The sequence below is a fragment of the Tiliqua scincoides genome, chromosome 3, assembly GCF_035046505.1.
Source record: "Tiliqua scincoides isolate rTilSci1 chromosome 3, rTilSci1.hap2, whole genome shotgun sequence".
In the NCBI taxonomy this organism is placed as follows: Eukaryota; Metazoa; Chordata; class Lepidosauria; order Squamata; family Scincidae; genus Tiliqua; species Tiliqua scincoides.
In genome coordinates this window covers 241,462,059-241,478,616 of record NC_089823.1, presented here as the reverse complement: position 1 = coordinate 241,478,616, position 16,558 = coordinate 241,462,059, and the positions used below count along the sequence as shown (strand labels likewise).

General features: G+C 51.1%; 1 protein-coding gene across 2 annotated transcripts; it reads left to right on the top strand.

Moving 5' to 3' along the window:
- Nucleotides 1-1,475: 1,475 nt before the first annotated feature.
- LOC136644507 (carboxypeptidase N subunit 2-like) lies at nt 1,476-15,547 on the top strand. Of its 2 annotated transcripts, none has more exons than XM_066620436.1 (3): nt 1,476-1,561; nt 3,380-5,323; nt 12,290-15,547. In XM_066620436.1, exons 2-3 carry the CDS (start codon nt 3,479-3,481, stop codon nt 13,031-13,033), a joined length of 2,589 nt encoding a protein of 862 aa, XP_066476533.1. In that variant the 5' UTR covers nt 1,476-1,561; nt 3,380-3,478; the 3' UTR covers nt 13,034-15,547. The 2 variants fall into 2 exon arrangements, with proteins under 2 accessions (XP_066476533.1, XP_066476534.1); XM_066620437.1 differs by having other exon boundaries at nt 12,295-12,401.
- The last annotated feature ends 1,011 nt before the right edge of the window (nt 15,548-16,558 follow it).

Here is a 16,558-nt window from a genome sequence, read left to right as displayed (position 1 = left end):
AAAAGCCCCAGAGCAAAGTGTGCCAAGGAACCCACTGATGCAGGATGGTGGAAAAAGTACTGTGTGTGCATGTGTGGGGAGGGAGTCCAGGACCCACACAGTGACAAGGAGTGGGTTCTGCAGCATGTGAGATACTGATGGGGGGAGACGTGGCGGGGGGAGGGCTAGGAGTTCAGAACGGTTGCTGGCAAGTCAGGGGTTGGAGCTGGTGTGGTCAGGATGGGGCTTTGTCACCCCATGACGACAGGCCTGGGGGAGCCTCCCTTCCCCACTCCCAGCATGGAGTGGGGGGGGCGGCGCTTCAGACCCTGAGCAGCTCCAGGTACGTGAAGAGCAGCAGGGAGCCCCAGCAGTTCACCTTTCTCTGCCCACCTGGTCCTCTGCAAGCAGCCAGGTGGGCGGGCAGAGACCGGCTGGGAAACTCCCACTCGCTCTGTGTGTCCCTTCCCTGCTCCAGCACCAGTGGAGGAAAAGGAGGCTGCCACTTCCACAGCTCTCTGGTGAAGTGGTTGCAAAAGTGAGAAGAGGGCTGGCGCCAGGCAGATGGGCTGGGGACTTGCCAGGTTGCCCATCCTATGTGGTGGTTTCACAGTGTGCCACGGACAGGCTGGCCTTGGCTGTTGGCTTGAACTCGGGAGCTGCTCCAACATGGAGCACTGACTGAGAGGAGCTTGCACAGGAGCAGTGGCTAACTAGGTCATTTGACAGCCGGAGCCCACAAATTTTTGTCACCCCATATGACATAACTAACTAGGGCTGCAATCCTAACCAACTTTCCACCACTGACATAAGAGCAATGCAACTCCGAGGTAAGGGAACACACACTGCTTTACCTTGAGGAGGCCTCCATGACTGCCCTCCATCTGCAGGATGCAGCAGATGCCCCACTGGCACAGCTATGCCAGTGCTGGAAAGTTGGTTAGGATTGCGCACTAACTAACTAACTAACTAACTAACTAACTAACTAACTAACTAACTAACTAACTAACTAACTATTTTTATACCACCCTTCCTGAAAGCAGCTCAGGGTGGTGTGCAGGGTTCCTCCCCTTATTTTGTCCTCACAACAACCCTGTGAGGTAGGTGAGACTGAGAGATAGTAATAGTCATGACATGGAATAATAATAATGGCCAGAAAATAAATGCATTGAATTTTTCCCCACAAGGAATGGATGAAATTCTGCCTCAAAGGAGATACATGCCCAAGGCAGACAGTGTTTTGGACAAGAGTACTCCAGGCACAAAACACAGCAGCGGAGAGGGCAGCTTTGTGCCTCCACAGCCACTGGTGCTTCTCAGGACAGGGCTGCAAGAGAGGGGTGTTGCTAGACCCGTTCTGGGCTTCGGAACCGCCTTGATGCCCAGCTGTGGTTCACGGGGGGGGCCAGGCGTTATCTCTTCCTGCAGAAAGCAGCAACACACAGACAGGGAGCAGCTGTGCTGCACAGATCCACCCTCTTAGCAGTGGGTGCCTCTGAAAGATTAGGCCCGAGAGGTCTCACGCTGCAGCCTGCGTGCAACTCCCCAGTCCCGCCAGGTCGTCTTCAGGGAGACGGGGCAGGTAAGTGGGGCCCCCACTGGCGTGCATCCTGGCTCGTCCACGCAGCTGAAGGGAGCTAGAAATGCTTCAGAGGGAAGAGAGGAGCGTCCAGATGAGGCGCACGGTCACCTTGCGCTGGCTTCAGTCCAGTGGCTCTTCTTTCCGAAAGCCTAAGGGAGAGGCGGGGTGGCTGTGCTCTAATGATCAGTGGCACTGGCATTATTATGAATATTGAAATAGAATCTTTAATCACAGCCTCACACCCAGAGTTTTACAAAGGGGGCAGGACTTTGGTGTTTCCACCTGGGTGGTGTTTGGGGCAATGGTCAGGATCCAGCTGGCGAATGCACAGTCCGGAAAGAGGGAGTGTGTGCCTCTCTGGAGCGCGAAGGCTTCACAGAGCTGTTTGCACAGCAAAACAAACAAGCCAGGAAATGGTTCCCTGCCTCCATAATCTCAGAAAGATGCTGAAGGGACGCCAGCAGCAGCCCCTGGAAAAGAGGCCATGCGGGGTGAAGAGGGACCCGCTAAACCCGAGGGGAGCAGCACCACTGGAAAGGTGCCTCTGAGCACAGGTGCAGCATGGGAGGGGCACATCCGCACCTGCTCCTCCCACATCACCTCTAGCAGGGGGCCTCCATCTTGCTTCACTGGGGAGGCTCAGAAAATTCCTGTGGAGAGGCAGTGGCCAGAACAATCACAAAGAGTGTTGAGGCCCCTCCCAGGTGGATGGAAGCGAGATGCGGAAGGCCACGAAAGCTGCTGCTGATTTTTGTGGTGCTGCCAGATTCTGTGCTGCATAAGTCCAGGGTGACAATCAGGCCTGCGTTGGGTGCCAAACGTCAACGCTAGTATATGTTGACATAATGTTAGTAACTAGATAGGTGTATTATTCGAGGAAGGGCAGTATAAAAATATGATAGATAGATAGATAGATAGATAGATAGATAGATAGATAGATAGATAGATAGATAGATAGATAGATCATCAGGGCTGGCCCATCCATGAAGCCAACTGAGGCAGTGGTAGGAGGGCCTACCTCTGTCCATCTTCCTGCCTCCACTGCCCCGCCTTCTCCTTCCAATCCCTGGATTGGAAAAGGAGGAGGAGGACAGAGAGGAAGAGGAGTTGTGGGGAAGAGAATGTGGAGTGCCAGCATTGGCAGTGGGAGGAGCAGAGGCTGGCAACTCCTTGGTGAAAGAGGCAGCGTTTGGCATGGCACGGGGCATCCTGGGCTGGCCTTGTTAACAGTTGTTCTACTCAGCTCTCTAACAGGGCTCCAAGCACAGGTCTGCCACAGAGTTTCTTCCAGTCCACAGTGGAGGGAGGGAGGAACCTGGGAGTGGGGACCTCACAGAATCAGGTCACTGTGTCAGGAATAATGTGAGAGGTGATACCACAAAGGACAGCTGTAGACTGGGAAGCAGGCCAGGAAAACAGAAGAGCACATTAGCTAGAATACAGAATGAAAACCAAGAACTTGCAATGCCTGAGTGATGGAGAGATGTACCCACCGCATCCATCTAGGGCAGGGGCCTCCAAACCCCAGCCCAGGGGCCAGCTGTGGCCCGCGGAGTGCCTCTATCCAGCCCGCAGCCAGCCTCTGATTCCCTGAGAGCCTCTGGCCCAGTTGACCAAACACAACCAGAGTTGTGCTTCTGGGGTGGGGGAACGGAGGCCATTTAAGTGTACGCTTTTTTTCTTAGGCTGTGTTGGTGCTTGGAGAAGTCCTGGACATTTGAGCCCATTCATTCATTCATTCATTCATTCATTTCAGTCATTCACCCAAGTTCCATCTCTAATGTATTTATTTACATTGTATATTTAATTTTTTCCCAGCCCTCAACACCGTGCCCAGATATTTGATGCGGCCCTTTGGCCGAAAAGACTCCGATCAAGGGAGACGGGCACCAGCAGGTGTGCCTGCTTCCTTCCAGCATGTTGCTCAAAAGCGCCATTCTCCTTCTGTTCCTCACCTTGGAAACCAGCAGAAGCAGCATGACCATTCCGGGCTCTTCAGCCCCCAAGTACTACCAAGACATTTACACACAGACCAGAGACGTCAAGGAGATTCCAGGCACGGTGAATCCCATCATTACGGAAATGATCTTTGTACAGACCAGCCTCGTGAGAATCCGCGCGGGGGCCTTCCAGAACATGTCCCAGCTGGTGAAGCTCTTATTTCTCAGCAACAGGATTCGCACTGTGGAAGTGGGGGCCTTTGATAACTTGGAGAAACTGGAGGAGCTGGAAATCAGCGGTGCAGAGTTAGCCAGTCTCCCCCAAGGCACCTTCAGAAACTTGTCCCGCTTGCAGAAACTGACTTTGCGGGACGCCCAGATCACTGGACTCGAACGAGGACTCTTTGAGGACCTGGAGAACCTGGAAGAGCTTTTCTTGCATTTGAATAAAATCCCTTCACTCCCCGAGGGTGTCTTCGATGCTCTTCCCAGACTGACCCAGTTACACTTGGGAAGAAACAAGATTGCGGGCCTCCTCCCAAAGGACATCTTCAAGCACCTGCCTCAGCTGAGGGTCCTCCGGCTGTATGAGAACGAACTCAGCGGCCTCCCAGACCACAGCCTGGACAACCAGCAGAACCTGACAGAGCTCAGCCTCAGTAAGAACAGGATCCGGAGCCTGCCACCCGACTTGCTGAAGAGTCTGCCGAACCTGGAGAAGCTGCTTCTGGACAGCAACCAGATTGAGGCCCTCCCAAAGGAGGCATTTTTTGAGAAGAGGAAGCTGAGGCAGTTGACCCTGTCTGCCAACAGGATCCAAGCACTCCCCAGCCGGCTCTTTGGGGAGATGCCCCTGCTCCAAGAGCTGGACCTGGGCAGGAACCTCTTGCGGGCTCTTCCGGGGGGCGTTTTTGGCAACCTCACAGCACTCACGAAGCTCACCCTGTCCCAGAACCAGCTGGCCTATTTACCTCCAGGGGCCTTTGCAGGCCTCCATCGGCTCTCGGAGCTCTATCTGGAGAAAAACAACCTCTCTTCTTTGGAAAGTCTGCTGGGTTCCTCTTTCCCAAAACTGAAGACCCTCAGACTGCACAGGAACCACCTCAAGAGCATCCCTGCAGGCCTATTCAACAACTTTGGACAGCTTGCCTCAGTGACACTTGCAGGGAATCCATGGAGATGTGACTGTCACCTTCGCTACCTGCACCGCTGGATGACCAAGACCCTCCCGAAGGTGAGAGATGCCAGGCAGGTCACCTGCGGAGGCCCTGAGGTGCTGGCCGGGAGAGCCCTCAGTTCCGTGACAGAAGACCAGCTGGTCTGCCTCTCAACCACCCCTGTTTCCACTACCTCCATTGATGTCACCACCATGGTACCCAGCTCCAGCCTGCCATCTACTGCCAAAGCCATGTTCACCAAGGATGAGGCTACAGCGACAGCAGTCCATGACCTTGACACTGTCAGGGCTCCTACCACAGTCCACCAAGTCACCACCACCATTGGCAGCCCTACCAGGACCCCACAGAGTATCACAAGTATCCCCAAGGCAACCCCCAAAATGACTGCAGAGATGTCCATCACAAGCCCCCAACTCACAGCCCCTAAGAGTTCCACCACAACCCAACTGACCATTGGCACAAGTGAGAGCACCACTTCCAAGGAACTTCTAAGCACCAGCAAGTCAGCCATTTCAACCAGCACAGTTCCTGAAGGAGCCACAACCATCCCTGAGACTTCGTACACAGCCCCCCGAAATGCAGCCACCGCCAGGATCTCAACCACAGACCCTGAGGGTGTTATGGACAAAAGAAGGTCCAGCAGGGTAATTATCTGACTGTGAGAAAGACAGATAAAGGCAGCTAAGCAAACTCTTTTATTGCCTTCACGCAATTTTATTGCCGCCTTCTGCTTCAGATGATCTCTTCCTAGACATTCTTGCTGTTTTTCACTAGTTTGCTGATTAAAAACTTCATGAACTAACTTCATTATCATATTTTTCACTATTAACATCATACTCTTTGCTTGATATTGCAGATGAGGTAATCAGATATGTCATAGAACATTTATGCAGAGCAAGCAGTAGACGCTACAATTCATAATAACCTAAGAACAGCCCCGCTGGATCAGGCCATAAGCCCATCTAGTCCAGCTTCCTGTATCTCACAGCGGCCCACCAAATGCCCCAGGGAGCACACCAGATAGCAAGAGACCTCATCCTGGTGCCCTCCCTTGCATCTGACATAGCCCATTTCTAAACTCAGGAGGTTGCACATACACATCATGGTTTGTAACCCAGAATGGATTTTTCCTCCAGAAACTTGTCCAATCCCTTTTTAAAGGCGTCTAGACCAGATGCCGTCACCACATCCTGTGTGTCATGAATATGTACAGTTTTGGCCTAGTAGCATTGCAAAGCCTGAACCACAGTAACCCAGTAACACAGAAGGGGCTTGCAAGGTCCTAGCTGCTAAGAATTTACAATTCAATGGAAGGTGATTATGTAGCACCTAGGCAGCCAGAAAGACGCCCATCAAGGATGGAATGCAGCTGTAGATCTCCAGGGGGGAGGGAAGGGCTGAGAGGGCAAGCTTCCAGCCCACTTCCAGTAATCATCTTGGTCACTCTCTTTTGCACCTTTTCCATTTCCACTATGTCCTTTTTGATATCAGCCTATATGTGAAGTTTTGATTTTTTGCCCCAAAGTGCATGACTTTACACTTACTGACATTGAAGCGCATCTGCCATTTTGTTGCTCATTCTGCCAGTCTGGAGAGATCCTTCTGGAGCTCCTCACAATCGCTTCTGCTCTTCACCACTCGGAAAAGTTTGGTGTCGTTTGCAAACTTGGCCACCTCACTGCTCACCCCTGTCTCCGGGTCATTTATGAAGAGGTTGAAGAGCACCGGTCCCAGGACAGATCCTTGGGGCACACGACTTTTCACCTCTCTCCATTGTGAAAATTGCCCATTGACACCCACTCTCTGTTTCCTGGTCTTCAACCAGGTCTCAATCCAGGAGAGCACCTGCCCTCTAATTCCCTGACTAGTTCAGTTAGTTTACAATTCAACTATTGGACACCAATTATAGACCAGCATTCATTCACTTGGGAACCAAGTGCCTCGGGAACTAAGTGCCAGGTAAGGCACAAGAGTTTAGCATCTGGGCGAGGAGAAGGCAAGGAGACCCCTGAGTTTTGGAGAAGGAGAGGAGGAGGAGCAGGAGGAGGAGGTAAGTGTACTCATTCTAACGCTTTGTCGTTCTAACTCCCTGTCTTCTAACCTTAACCTTACCTTTAAAGCAACCTTAAATCAAAATTGAAAGTTAGCACCTAAGGGAGGTACAGAGTCCTACTCGTGAGTAGGAGCAGAGTCCTACTCGTGAGTAAGTGCCCAAGGGTCAGGCATTTAAATCAAAATTGAAAGTTAGCTGCACCTAAGGTAGCACTTAATCGAAGGAAGGGAGGAGGATAAAGTGAAAAGCAGGTTTTCTACTTGTTTAAATTAAACCTATACTTAACCCAGGTTAAACCTAATCTAAGTTAGAACATAACCTAAACAGGTCAGTAAATTGGGACACAGGATCTAGAGAGCAATAAATAATTAAACAAACCCAAATAAAAACTAGCTTGAGGTTACAAAAACAGTCCAGCCTAAGAGAACAGAACTAGGAGGGAAAGGACCTAGGAAGGGCCAATTCCCAACCCATTAAGAGCCCCATTAGGCTAATCCAAGCAGTCCATTCAGGAGCCTGCAGAGTAGGTCACGCCCATCAGCAGCCATTTGCCTTCCTGAGCTTTTGTAAACTCACCTGGGAAGGCCAGCCCCCTTTCAATCAGGAAGGAAGGAGGGGGGAGGAGCCAGCCAGGAGCATAAAGCTAGGCAGGCCATCGCGTGAGGCTCTCTGCAGACGCGTGTGGCCTCTGGGAACCCAGTGCCTCTGGGAACTAAGTGCCAGGTAAGGCACAAGAGTTTAGCATCTGGGCGAGTTCAGCAGCAGGGCGAGGAGGCCAGGGCCCCAGACACAGCCCTTCCTCTTCCCTAGAGAAAAGGGCTGCTATCCAGTGTACGGTTTTTAAAAGGACCCCTACATAAAACAACAACAACAAAAAAGCTATGCAGTCAGACAGCCAGCAGCAGGGTGGGGGCTATCCAGTGTTCTGCATCGAGTGCCACATGTATGATTATATGCCTCTGGGGCATAAGTCATGGGTGTGTCCTCGATGCAAGGAGCTCCAGGCTCTCAGGGAACGCGTCCGCTCCCTTGAAGCCTTGGTGGCCTACCTGGAGAAGCGCAGGCAGCCAGAGGAGGACCGTGGGGAGACTTCCGGGGACGATCAGGCTTCGTCCCAACCTCAGGCGTGCAGCTCCTCGGCTGCCCGGGTGGGAAGTCTCGGGACTGGAGGACGTCATCCTGGAGAGGAGGGAAACAATCCCCTAGGGGGGATCCCTTCTCCAGGGGATGGGCCCGTATCCGAGCGCACTCGGGATACTCCTCGGCGGGAGGGGGGTCGGGGGCTTCTTGTAGTGGGGGATTCGATTATTAGAAACATAGAGAGGGGGGTTTGCGACGGATGTGAGGACCGCATGGTGACTTGCCTGCCTGGTGCGAAGGTTGCGGACATCACTTCTCGTCTAGACAGGCTAGTAGACAGTGCTGGGGGAGAGGTAGCGGCTGTGGTGCATGTCGGCACCAACGACGTGGGCAAGTGTAGCTGGGAGGTCCTGGAGGCCAAATTTAGGCTTTTAGGCAGGAAGCTGAAAGCCAGGACCTCAAAGGTAGCGTTCTCTGAAGTGCTACCTGTTCCACGCGCAGGGCCAGCTAGGCAGGCGGAGATCAGGGGTCTCAATGCGTGGATGAGACGGTGGTGTAGGGAGGAGGGGTTTAGATTCGTTAGGCACTGGGGAACGTTTTGGGACAAGCGGGGCCTGTACAAGAGGGACGGGCTCCATTTGAACCAGAATGGAACCAGACTGCTGGCGCATAACATTAAAAAGGTGGCAGAGCAGCTTTTAAACTGATCCCTGGGGGAAGGCCGACAGGAGCCGAGGGGCATCCGGTTCGGGACTCCTCATCCCTATGGGATGAGGATGGGGAGGTTAGAGAACAACAAGACAAAGGCAGGGTAGGAGAAGAAATTGGGAAAGGTAGGGAGATGGGATGTGATAGACAGTTTGGCACACTGAGAGGATGCAGGGACAAAGGAGCGAATAAGCAGCCCATCCTGGGGCATTCCGTGTATAAATGCTTTTATGCGAATGCCCGAAGTCTACGAGCAAAGGTGGGAGAACTGGAATGTCTGGTGACAAGGGAAAATATTGACATAGTGGGCATAACGGAAACCTGGTGGAATGCGGAGAATCAGTGGGATACCGCAATCCCGGGCTATAAACTCTACAGGAGGGACAGGCAGGGGCGTGTTGGAGGTGGGGTGGCCCTTTATGTTAAGGAAGGGATATTATTATTATTATTATTAACAGTATTTATATACCGCTTTTCAACTAAAAGTTCACAAAGCGGTTTACAGAGAAAAATCAAATAACTAAATGGCTCCCTGTCCCAAAAGGGCTCACAATCTAAAAAGATGCAAATGAATACCAGCAGACAGCCACTAGAACAGACAGTGCTGGGGTGAGGTGGGCCAGTTACTCTCCCCCTGCTAAAAAAAGGAGCACCCACTTGAAAAAGTGCCTCTTACCCAATTAGCAGGATAGAATCCAGCAAAGTAGAGATTGAAGGTGGGTCCGACTCCACCGTAGAATCTCTGTGGGTTAAATTACCAGGCTTGAGCAGCGATGTAATACTGGGGGTGTGCTATCGTCCTCCAGACCAGAAATCTGATGGGGACCTTGAAATGAGGAAACAGATCAGGGAGGTGACAAGGAAGGACAGGGTTGTAATCATGGGGGACTTCAATTATCCTCATATTGACTGGGTCAATTTGTGTTCTGGTCACGATAAGGAAACCGGATTTCTTGACGTGCTAAATGACTGTGGCTTAGATCAGCTAGTCAAGGAGCCCACCAGAGGACAGGTGACTCTGGATTTAATTTTGTGCGGTACGCAGGACCTGGTTAGAGATGTAAACGTTACTGAGCCATTGGGGAACAGTGATCATGCTGCGATCCGTTTTGACGTGCACGTTGGGGGAAGAATACCAGGCAAATCTCTAACAAAAACCCTTGACTTCCGACGGGCGGACTTCCCTCAAATGAGGAGGCTGGTTAGAAGGAGGTTGAAAGGGAGGGTAAAAAGAGTCCAGTCTCTCCAGAGTGCATGGAGGCTGCTTAAAACAACAGTAATAGAGGCCCAGCAGAGGTGTATACCGGAAGAAAGAAGGGTTCCACTAAATCCAGGAGGGTGCCCGCATGGCTAACCAGCCAAGTTAGAGAGGCTGTGAAGGGCAAGGAAGCTTCCTTCCATAAGTGGAAGTCTTGCCCTAATGAGGAGAATAGAAAGGAACATAAACTGTGGCAAAAGAAATGTAAGAAGGTGATAGGGGAGGCCAAGCGAGACTATGAGGAACGCATGGCCAGCAACATTAAGGGGAATAATAAAAGCTTCTTCAAATATGTTAGAAGCAGGAAACCCGCCAGAGAAGCGGTTGGCCCTCTGGATGGTGAGGGAGGGAAAGGGGAGATAAAAGGAGACTTAGAGATGGCAGAGAAATTAAATGAGTTCTTTGCATCTGTCTTCACGGCAGAAGACCTTGGGCAGATACCGCTGCCCGAACGGCCCCTCCTAACCGAGGAGTTAAGTCAGATAGAGGTTAAAAGAGAAGATGTTTCAGACCTCATTGATAAATTAAAGATCAATAAGTCACCGGGCCCTGATGGCATACACCCAAGGGTTATTAAGGAATTGAAGAATGAAGTTGCAGATCTCTTGACTAAGGTATGCAACTTGTCCCTCAAAACGGCCACGGTACCAGAAGATTGGAGGATAGCAAATGTCACGCCTATTTTTAAAAAGGGAAAGAGGGGGGACCCGGGAAACTATAGGCCGGTCAGCCTAACATCTATACCGGGTAAGATGGTGGAATGCCTCATCAAAGATAGGATCTCAAAACACATAGACGAACAGGCCTTGCTGAGGGAGAGTCAGCATGGCTTCTGTAAGGGTAAGTCTTGCCTCACAAACCTTATAGAATTCTTTGAAAAGGTCAACAGGCATGTGGATGCGGGAGAACCCGTGGACATTATATATCTGGACTTTCAGAAGGCGTTTGACACGGTCCCTCACCAAAGGCTACTGAAAAAACTCCACAGTCAGGGAATTAGAGGACAGGTCCTCTCGTGGATTGAGAACTGGTTGGAGGCCAGGAAGCAGAGAGTGGGTGTCAATGGGCAATTTTCACAATGGAGAGAGGTGAAAAGCGGTGTGCCCCAAGGATCTGTCCTGGGACCGGTGCTTTTCAACCTCTTCATAAATGACCTGGAGACAGGGTTGAGCAGTGAAGTGGCTAAGTTTGCAGATGACACCAAACTTTTCCAAGTGGTAAAGACCAGAAGTGATTGTGAGGAGCTCCAGAAGGATCTCTCCAGACTGGCAGAATGGGCAGCAAAATGGCAGATGCGCTTCAATGTCAGTAAGTGTAAAGTCATGCACATTGGGGCAAAAAATCAAAGCTTTAGATATAGGCTGATGGGTTCTGAGCTGTCTGTGACAGATCAGGAGAGAGATCTTGGGGTGGTGGTGGACAGGTCGATGAAAGTGTCGACCCAATGTGCGGCGGCAGTGAAGAAGGCCAATTCTATGCTTGGGATCATTAGGAAGGGTATTGAGAACAAAACGGTTAGTATTATAATGCCGTTGTACAAAACGATGGTAAGGCCACACCTGGAGTATTGTGTCCAGTTCTGGTCGCCGCATCTCAAAAAAGACATAGTGGAAATGGAAAAGGTGCAAAAGAGAGCGACTAAGATGATTACGGGGCTGGGGCACCTTCCTTATGAGGAAAGGCTACGGCGTTTGGGCCTCTTCAGCCTAGAAAAGAGACGCTTGAGGGGGGACATGATTGAGACATACAAAATTATGCAGGGGATGGACAGAGTGGATAGGGAGATGCTCTTTACACTCTCACATAATACCAGAACCAGGGGACATCCACTAAAATTGATTGTTGGGCGGGTTAGGACAGACAAAAGAAAATATTTCTTTACTCAGTGCTTGGTGGGTCTGTGGAACTCCTTGCCACAGGATGTGGTGCTGGCGTCTAGCGTAGACGCCTTTAAAAGGGGATTGGACGAGTTTCTGGAGGAAAAATCCATTATGGGGTACAAGCCATGATGTGTATGTGCAACCTCCTGATTTTAGAAATGGGCTATGTCAGATGCAAGGGAGGGCACCAGGATGAGGTCTCTTGTTATCTGGTGTGCTCCCTGGGGCATTTGGTGGGCCGCTGTGAGATACAGGAAGCTGGACTAGATGGGCCTATGGCCTGATCCAGTGGGGCTGTTCTTATGTTCTTATGTTCTTATATCCACATCAGCCTTGCGTGTTCATTTTGTGTGGTCATTTTCCTTCATATTTTCTCACTATTCAGGTTTCTATAGTCTTAAATCAGCATGTTTATTACTTGGATTAACTGATTTCTTACTGATTAGGTGACTAGATAGTTTCCATTTAGTTTTACTAGTTCAGCACTCAGCTGGTTAATCATTAATGCATCTCACAGCAGACTTCATACCTGTCTTGGCTGCAGACTTGGCTGTCTTCATGGCAGCACTTATTTCATTCTCTTTTAAGTTTTGCTCAAACAGGATTGTGATTTCAATTTTTCCCCAACAAGGGCAGCAGTCCTGGGACTCCGGGCAGTAGACCTGGCACGGCCCCCATGGAGGCATCATTGGCCACAACACCTGCTCTCCACTCAGCCACAACCCTTCAGACTTTCACCACTCCTAAGACCTCCACAGGAACTCCTGACACCATCACAAGCAGACCTGAAGCGCCTTCCACAGCTCTCATAATAGCCACGACAACCACCCAAGTAGCTGCCACAACTCCCACACATGGGACCAGCACCACCACCAGTGCCTTGATTGGCCTTGACAGGGTAAGTCCTGCAGGGGAGCGGTCATCTGGGTTCTCCACTGCGGAGCTGCCCTCTGAGCAGAAGTTCCCTGCAACCTCCAGTCTGCCCTCAGCACTCCCCTCCACTGGGATGCAGACACAGACGTCCACTGCTGGTGCAGCCGCAAGCCCTCAGCCTACCACAAGAGGCATGTGTTGCACACCTCCCACCTCGAGCAGGTCTACAAGGATGTCCTCCCCAAGCTTTGGCATCAGCCGCGCAGGCAGCACGGCTCTGTTTCTACGCCAGCTCCAGGCCTGGGGACTGGTCCTCAGTTCCAACCACCGGTACTGTCAAGAGGCTTTCAGAATGTATCTGCTTGCATTCTGCATTGAGCTCTGCTGCACAGTCGCCTTGGCAAGACTTGTGTATGTGCTGTGCCAGGCCACACCCCCGCCACACCCACCAGCTGTGCCCATAAAGCTGGTGAAGATACAAGACAGGAAGGAGAAGCTTTAATGCTAATTGGGTAAGATTAGCTAACCCCTGCTAATTGGGTAAGAGGCACTTTTTCAAGTGGGTGCTCCTTTTTTTAGCAGGGGGAGAGTAACTGGCCCACCTCACCCCAGCACTAGTGAGCACTAGCCAGTTCTAGTGGCTGTCTGCTGGTATTCCTTGGCATCTTTTTAGATTGTGAGCCCTTTTGGGACAGGGAGCCATTTAGTGATTTGATTTTTCTCTGTAAACCGCTTTGTGAACTTTTAGTTGAAAAGCGGTATATAAATACTGTTAATAATAATAATAATAATAATAATAATAATAATAATAATAATGGGACCTGGGCAGCATGGGCGCCACGGAGGCCCTGGCAGCACGCTCTGGAGCCCCAGGCACTCCTGGCCATCGCTGCCCAACCCCTCCCGAAAGCCAGCACTGAGGCCAGGCCTCACCACCGGAGGGGGAGGGACTGCTTGCCACAGCTCTGTCCGTTCTACAAGGAGGAGGAAGAGGCCGAAGAACAGCCGTTGTTGTCTTCCACTGACTCCCCTGTCTTCCCTTTCTGGACAGGGGAGGTGCTAGTGATGACAGAGGGGGATGTGTGAGGGAGGGGAGTGCATCGTGGCCCAGTCCTCCCCCACCCTGGAGCTGTTGCTACTCTTGGACTTCAAGCCAAGGCAGCATCAAATCCCAAGCTCAGGGAAGGCTTGACTGGAGATCACCCCTCCCCCCAGGCTGCTTGGAATGACTCTGGAAAATGAAACACCTGCTTCCTTTGGAGCAGAGGTTCTCAACCTTTAGGAGCTCAGGGACCACCAAGGCAAAATTTGGAGACCACATGCGACCCCTCCACTCCCATACACAAAAACTACAACTAAATTTGTAATACATAACATAAGAAGAGACGCGTGAAGGAAGCACCAGCTCAGAGAGACATCTCAGAATGGCTGCTGCATGTGGTCTCAGGAAGAAAAGCCCTTTGGGCATGCAGTGCGAGGTCTTTAGGGGGGAAAAAACACTTCCAGTTCTAACTGCTGTCTTGCTCCAGCTGTGGACTGCTTTGGTTGGGGCTAGGAGAGCATGAGAGAGCCAGGGAGGTGTAGTGGTTTGGGAAGTGGACTGAGGGACAAATCCTACCCAGTTTTCCAGTGCTGGTGCAGCTGTGCCAACAGGGCATGCACTGCATCTTGTGGTGGGGAGGCAATCATAGAGGCCTCCTTAGGGTATAGGAACATAAGAACAGTCCCGCTGGATCAGACCATAGGCCCATCTAGTCCAGCTTCCTGTATGTCACAGCAGCCCACCAAATGCCTCAGGGAGCACACCAGATAATAAGAGACCTGCATGCTGGTGACTCTCTTGCATCTGACACAGCCCATTTCTAAAATCAGGAGGTTGCACATATACGTCATGGCTTGTAACCCGTAATGGATTTTTCCTCCAGAAACTTGTCCAATCCCCTTTTAAAGGCATCCAGGCCAAATGCCGTCACCACATCCTGTGGCAAGGAGTTCCACAGACCAACCACATGCTGAGTAAAGAAATATTTTCTTTTGTCTGTCCTAACCCGCCCAACACTCAATTTTAGTGGCTGTCCCCTGGTTCTGGTATTATGTGAGAGTGTAAAGAGCATCTCCCTATCCACTCTGTCCATCCCCTGCATAATTTTGTATGTCTCAATCATGTCCCCCCTCAGGCGTCTCTTTTCTAGGCTGAAGAGGCCCAAACGCCGTAGCCTTTCCTCATAAGGAAGGTGCCCCAGCCCCGTCATCATCTTAGTCGCTCTCTTTTGCACCTTTTCCATTTCCACTATGTCCTTTTTGATATGTGGTGGCCAGGACTGGACACAATACTCCAGGTGTGGCCTTACCATAGATTTGTACAACAGCATTATAATATTGGCTGTTTTATTCACAATACCTTTTCTAATGATCCAAAGCATAGAATTGGCCTTCTTTACTGCCACCGCACATTGGGTTGACACTTTCATTGAGCTGTCCACCAGCACCCCAAGATCTCTCTCCTGATCTGCGCAGACTGCCTCCAAGCAGGCCGCTCAGAGGCCAGGGTTTCCCACTTGTTGAGGTCCATTCCTAAGGCCTTCAGATCCCTCTTGCAGATGTCCTTGTATCGCAGCTGTGGTCTACCTGTAGGGCGCTTTCCTTGCACTAGTTCTCCATAGAAGAGATCCTTTGGGATCCGCCCATCATCCATTCTCACAACATGACCACAACACAGGCGTCTCTGTTTCAGCAGTGCATACATGCTAGGGATTCCAGCATGTTCCAGGACTGTATTGTTAGGAACTTTGTCCTGCCAGGTGATGCCGAGAATGCGTCAGAGGCAGCGTATGTGGAAAGCGTTCAGTTTCCTCTCCTGTGAATGACTCTTATTTTACATCACAAAGGTCAGCAACGCTGTTTTTAAATCACCAGAGCAAAGAAATTTTGTTTTTTAAATTGATTTGCTATAGTGTGCTTTTTGCCGGCTGTGCAGCATGGCCTTTCCCAGTTTGAAGAGATACTTGGCCAACAGACTGAGGCAAAGAGGCAAAGAAGGAAGGCCCATAGCCAGGGAGACAGACCAGGGACAGAATGCACTCGCTCCCAGTGTGGAAGGGATTGTCACTCCTGAATTGGCCTTTTCAGCCCCACTAGACGCTGTGCCAGAACCACCATTCAGAGCGTGATACCAGAGTCTTTCGAGACTGAAGGTTGCCAACTAACTAGTGTGTTTTTTGCTATCCACGTGCGTGCTTGGAACCACACAAATAATGAGGCTCAACCTGTAGATAGATAGATAGATAGATAGATAGATAGAGAGAGAGAGAGAGAGAGAGAGAGAGAGAGAGAGAGAGAGAGAGAGAGAGAATTGGGGCTGGCCCATCCATGAAGCCAACTGAGGCAGAAATGGGTTATGTATCAGAATGCAAGGGAGAGCACCAGGATGCAGATCCCTTGTTACCTGGTGTGCTCCCTGGGGCATTTGGTGGGCCGCTGTGAGATACAGGAAGCTGGACTAGATACATCTTTGGCCTGATCCAGTGGGCTCTTTGGTGGGGAGAGCTCTCCAGTATCCTGTTTAGTCCCTGACACACCCTCTTTGCTCTCCTTGAACTTGCACCAGCTAAATAGCTGGCGCAGGTTGAAGTGACCTATTGGAGACGTAGTGACAATGGAGGAGGGTTTTATTGCCCTCTCCACCCCCACCTGGTCTCCAGCTGCCTGCAGGATGCCAGTGACACTGTGCCTGGCGGACAGGATTGGGCTGCAATGCTGCTCGGAGAAGGAGCTCCTTTAGCTGGCCTGAAATCACTACCCGCCAGTGGCACTGGGTTGCCCAGCCTGCTTCAGGTATTGTGGGAGAGAGAAAAGTTTCTCTCTCTCCACACCAGGCAGAATTTTTGAAGTCTCAGAACCCAGTTTGATCCCCTGACAGCTCATAGCATGCAGCACCACTGACACAGCGTGCGCTGCATGCTCTGGGGGGAGCGGCCAGCTGCCCCAGGACCAGTCAGTAAAAATCTTTGTTATTTCCTCCCCAGGG

Bases quoted from the DNA above. Each gene is read 5' to 3' on its own strand.
- LOC136644507 (XM_066620436.1), top strand. From the start codon at position 3,479: ATGTTGCTCAAAAGCGCCATTCTCCTTCTGTTCCTCACCTTGGAAACC. The intron at 5,324-12,289 runs GTAATTATCTGA...TTCCCCAACAAG, and splicing joins ACAAAAGAAGGTCCAGCAGG to GGCAGCAGTCCTGGGACTCC.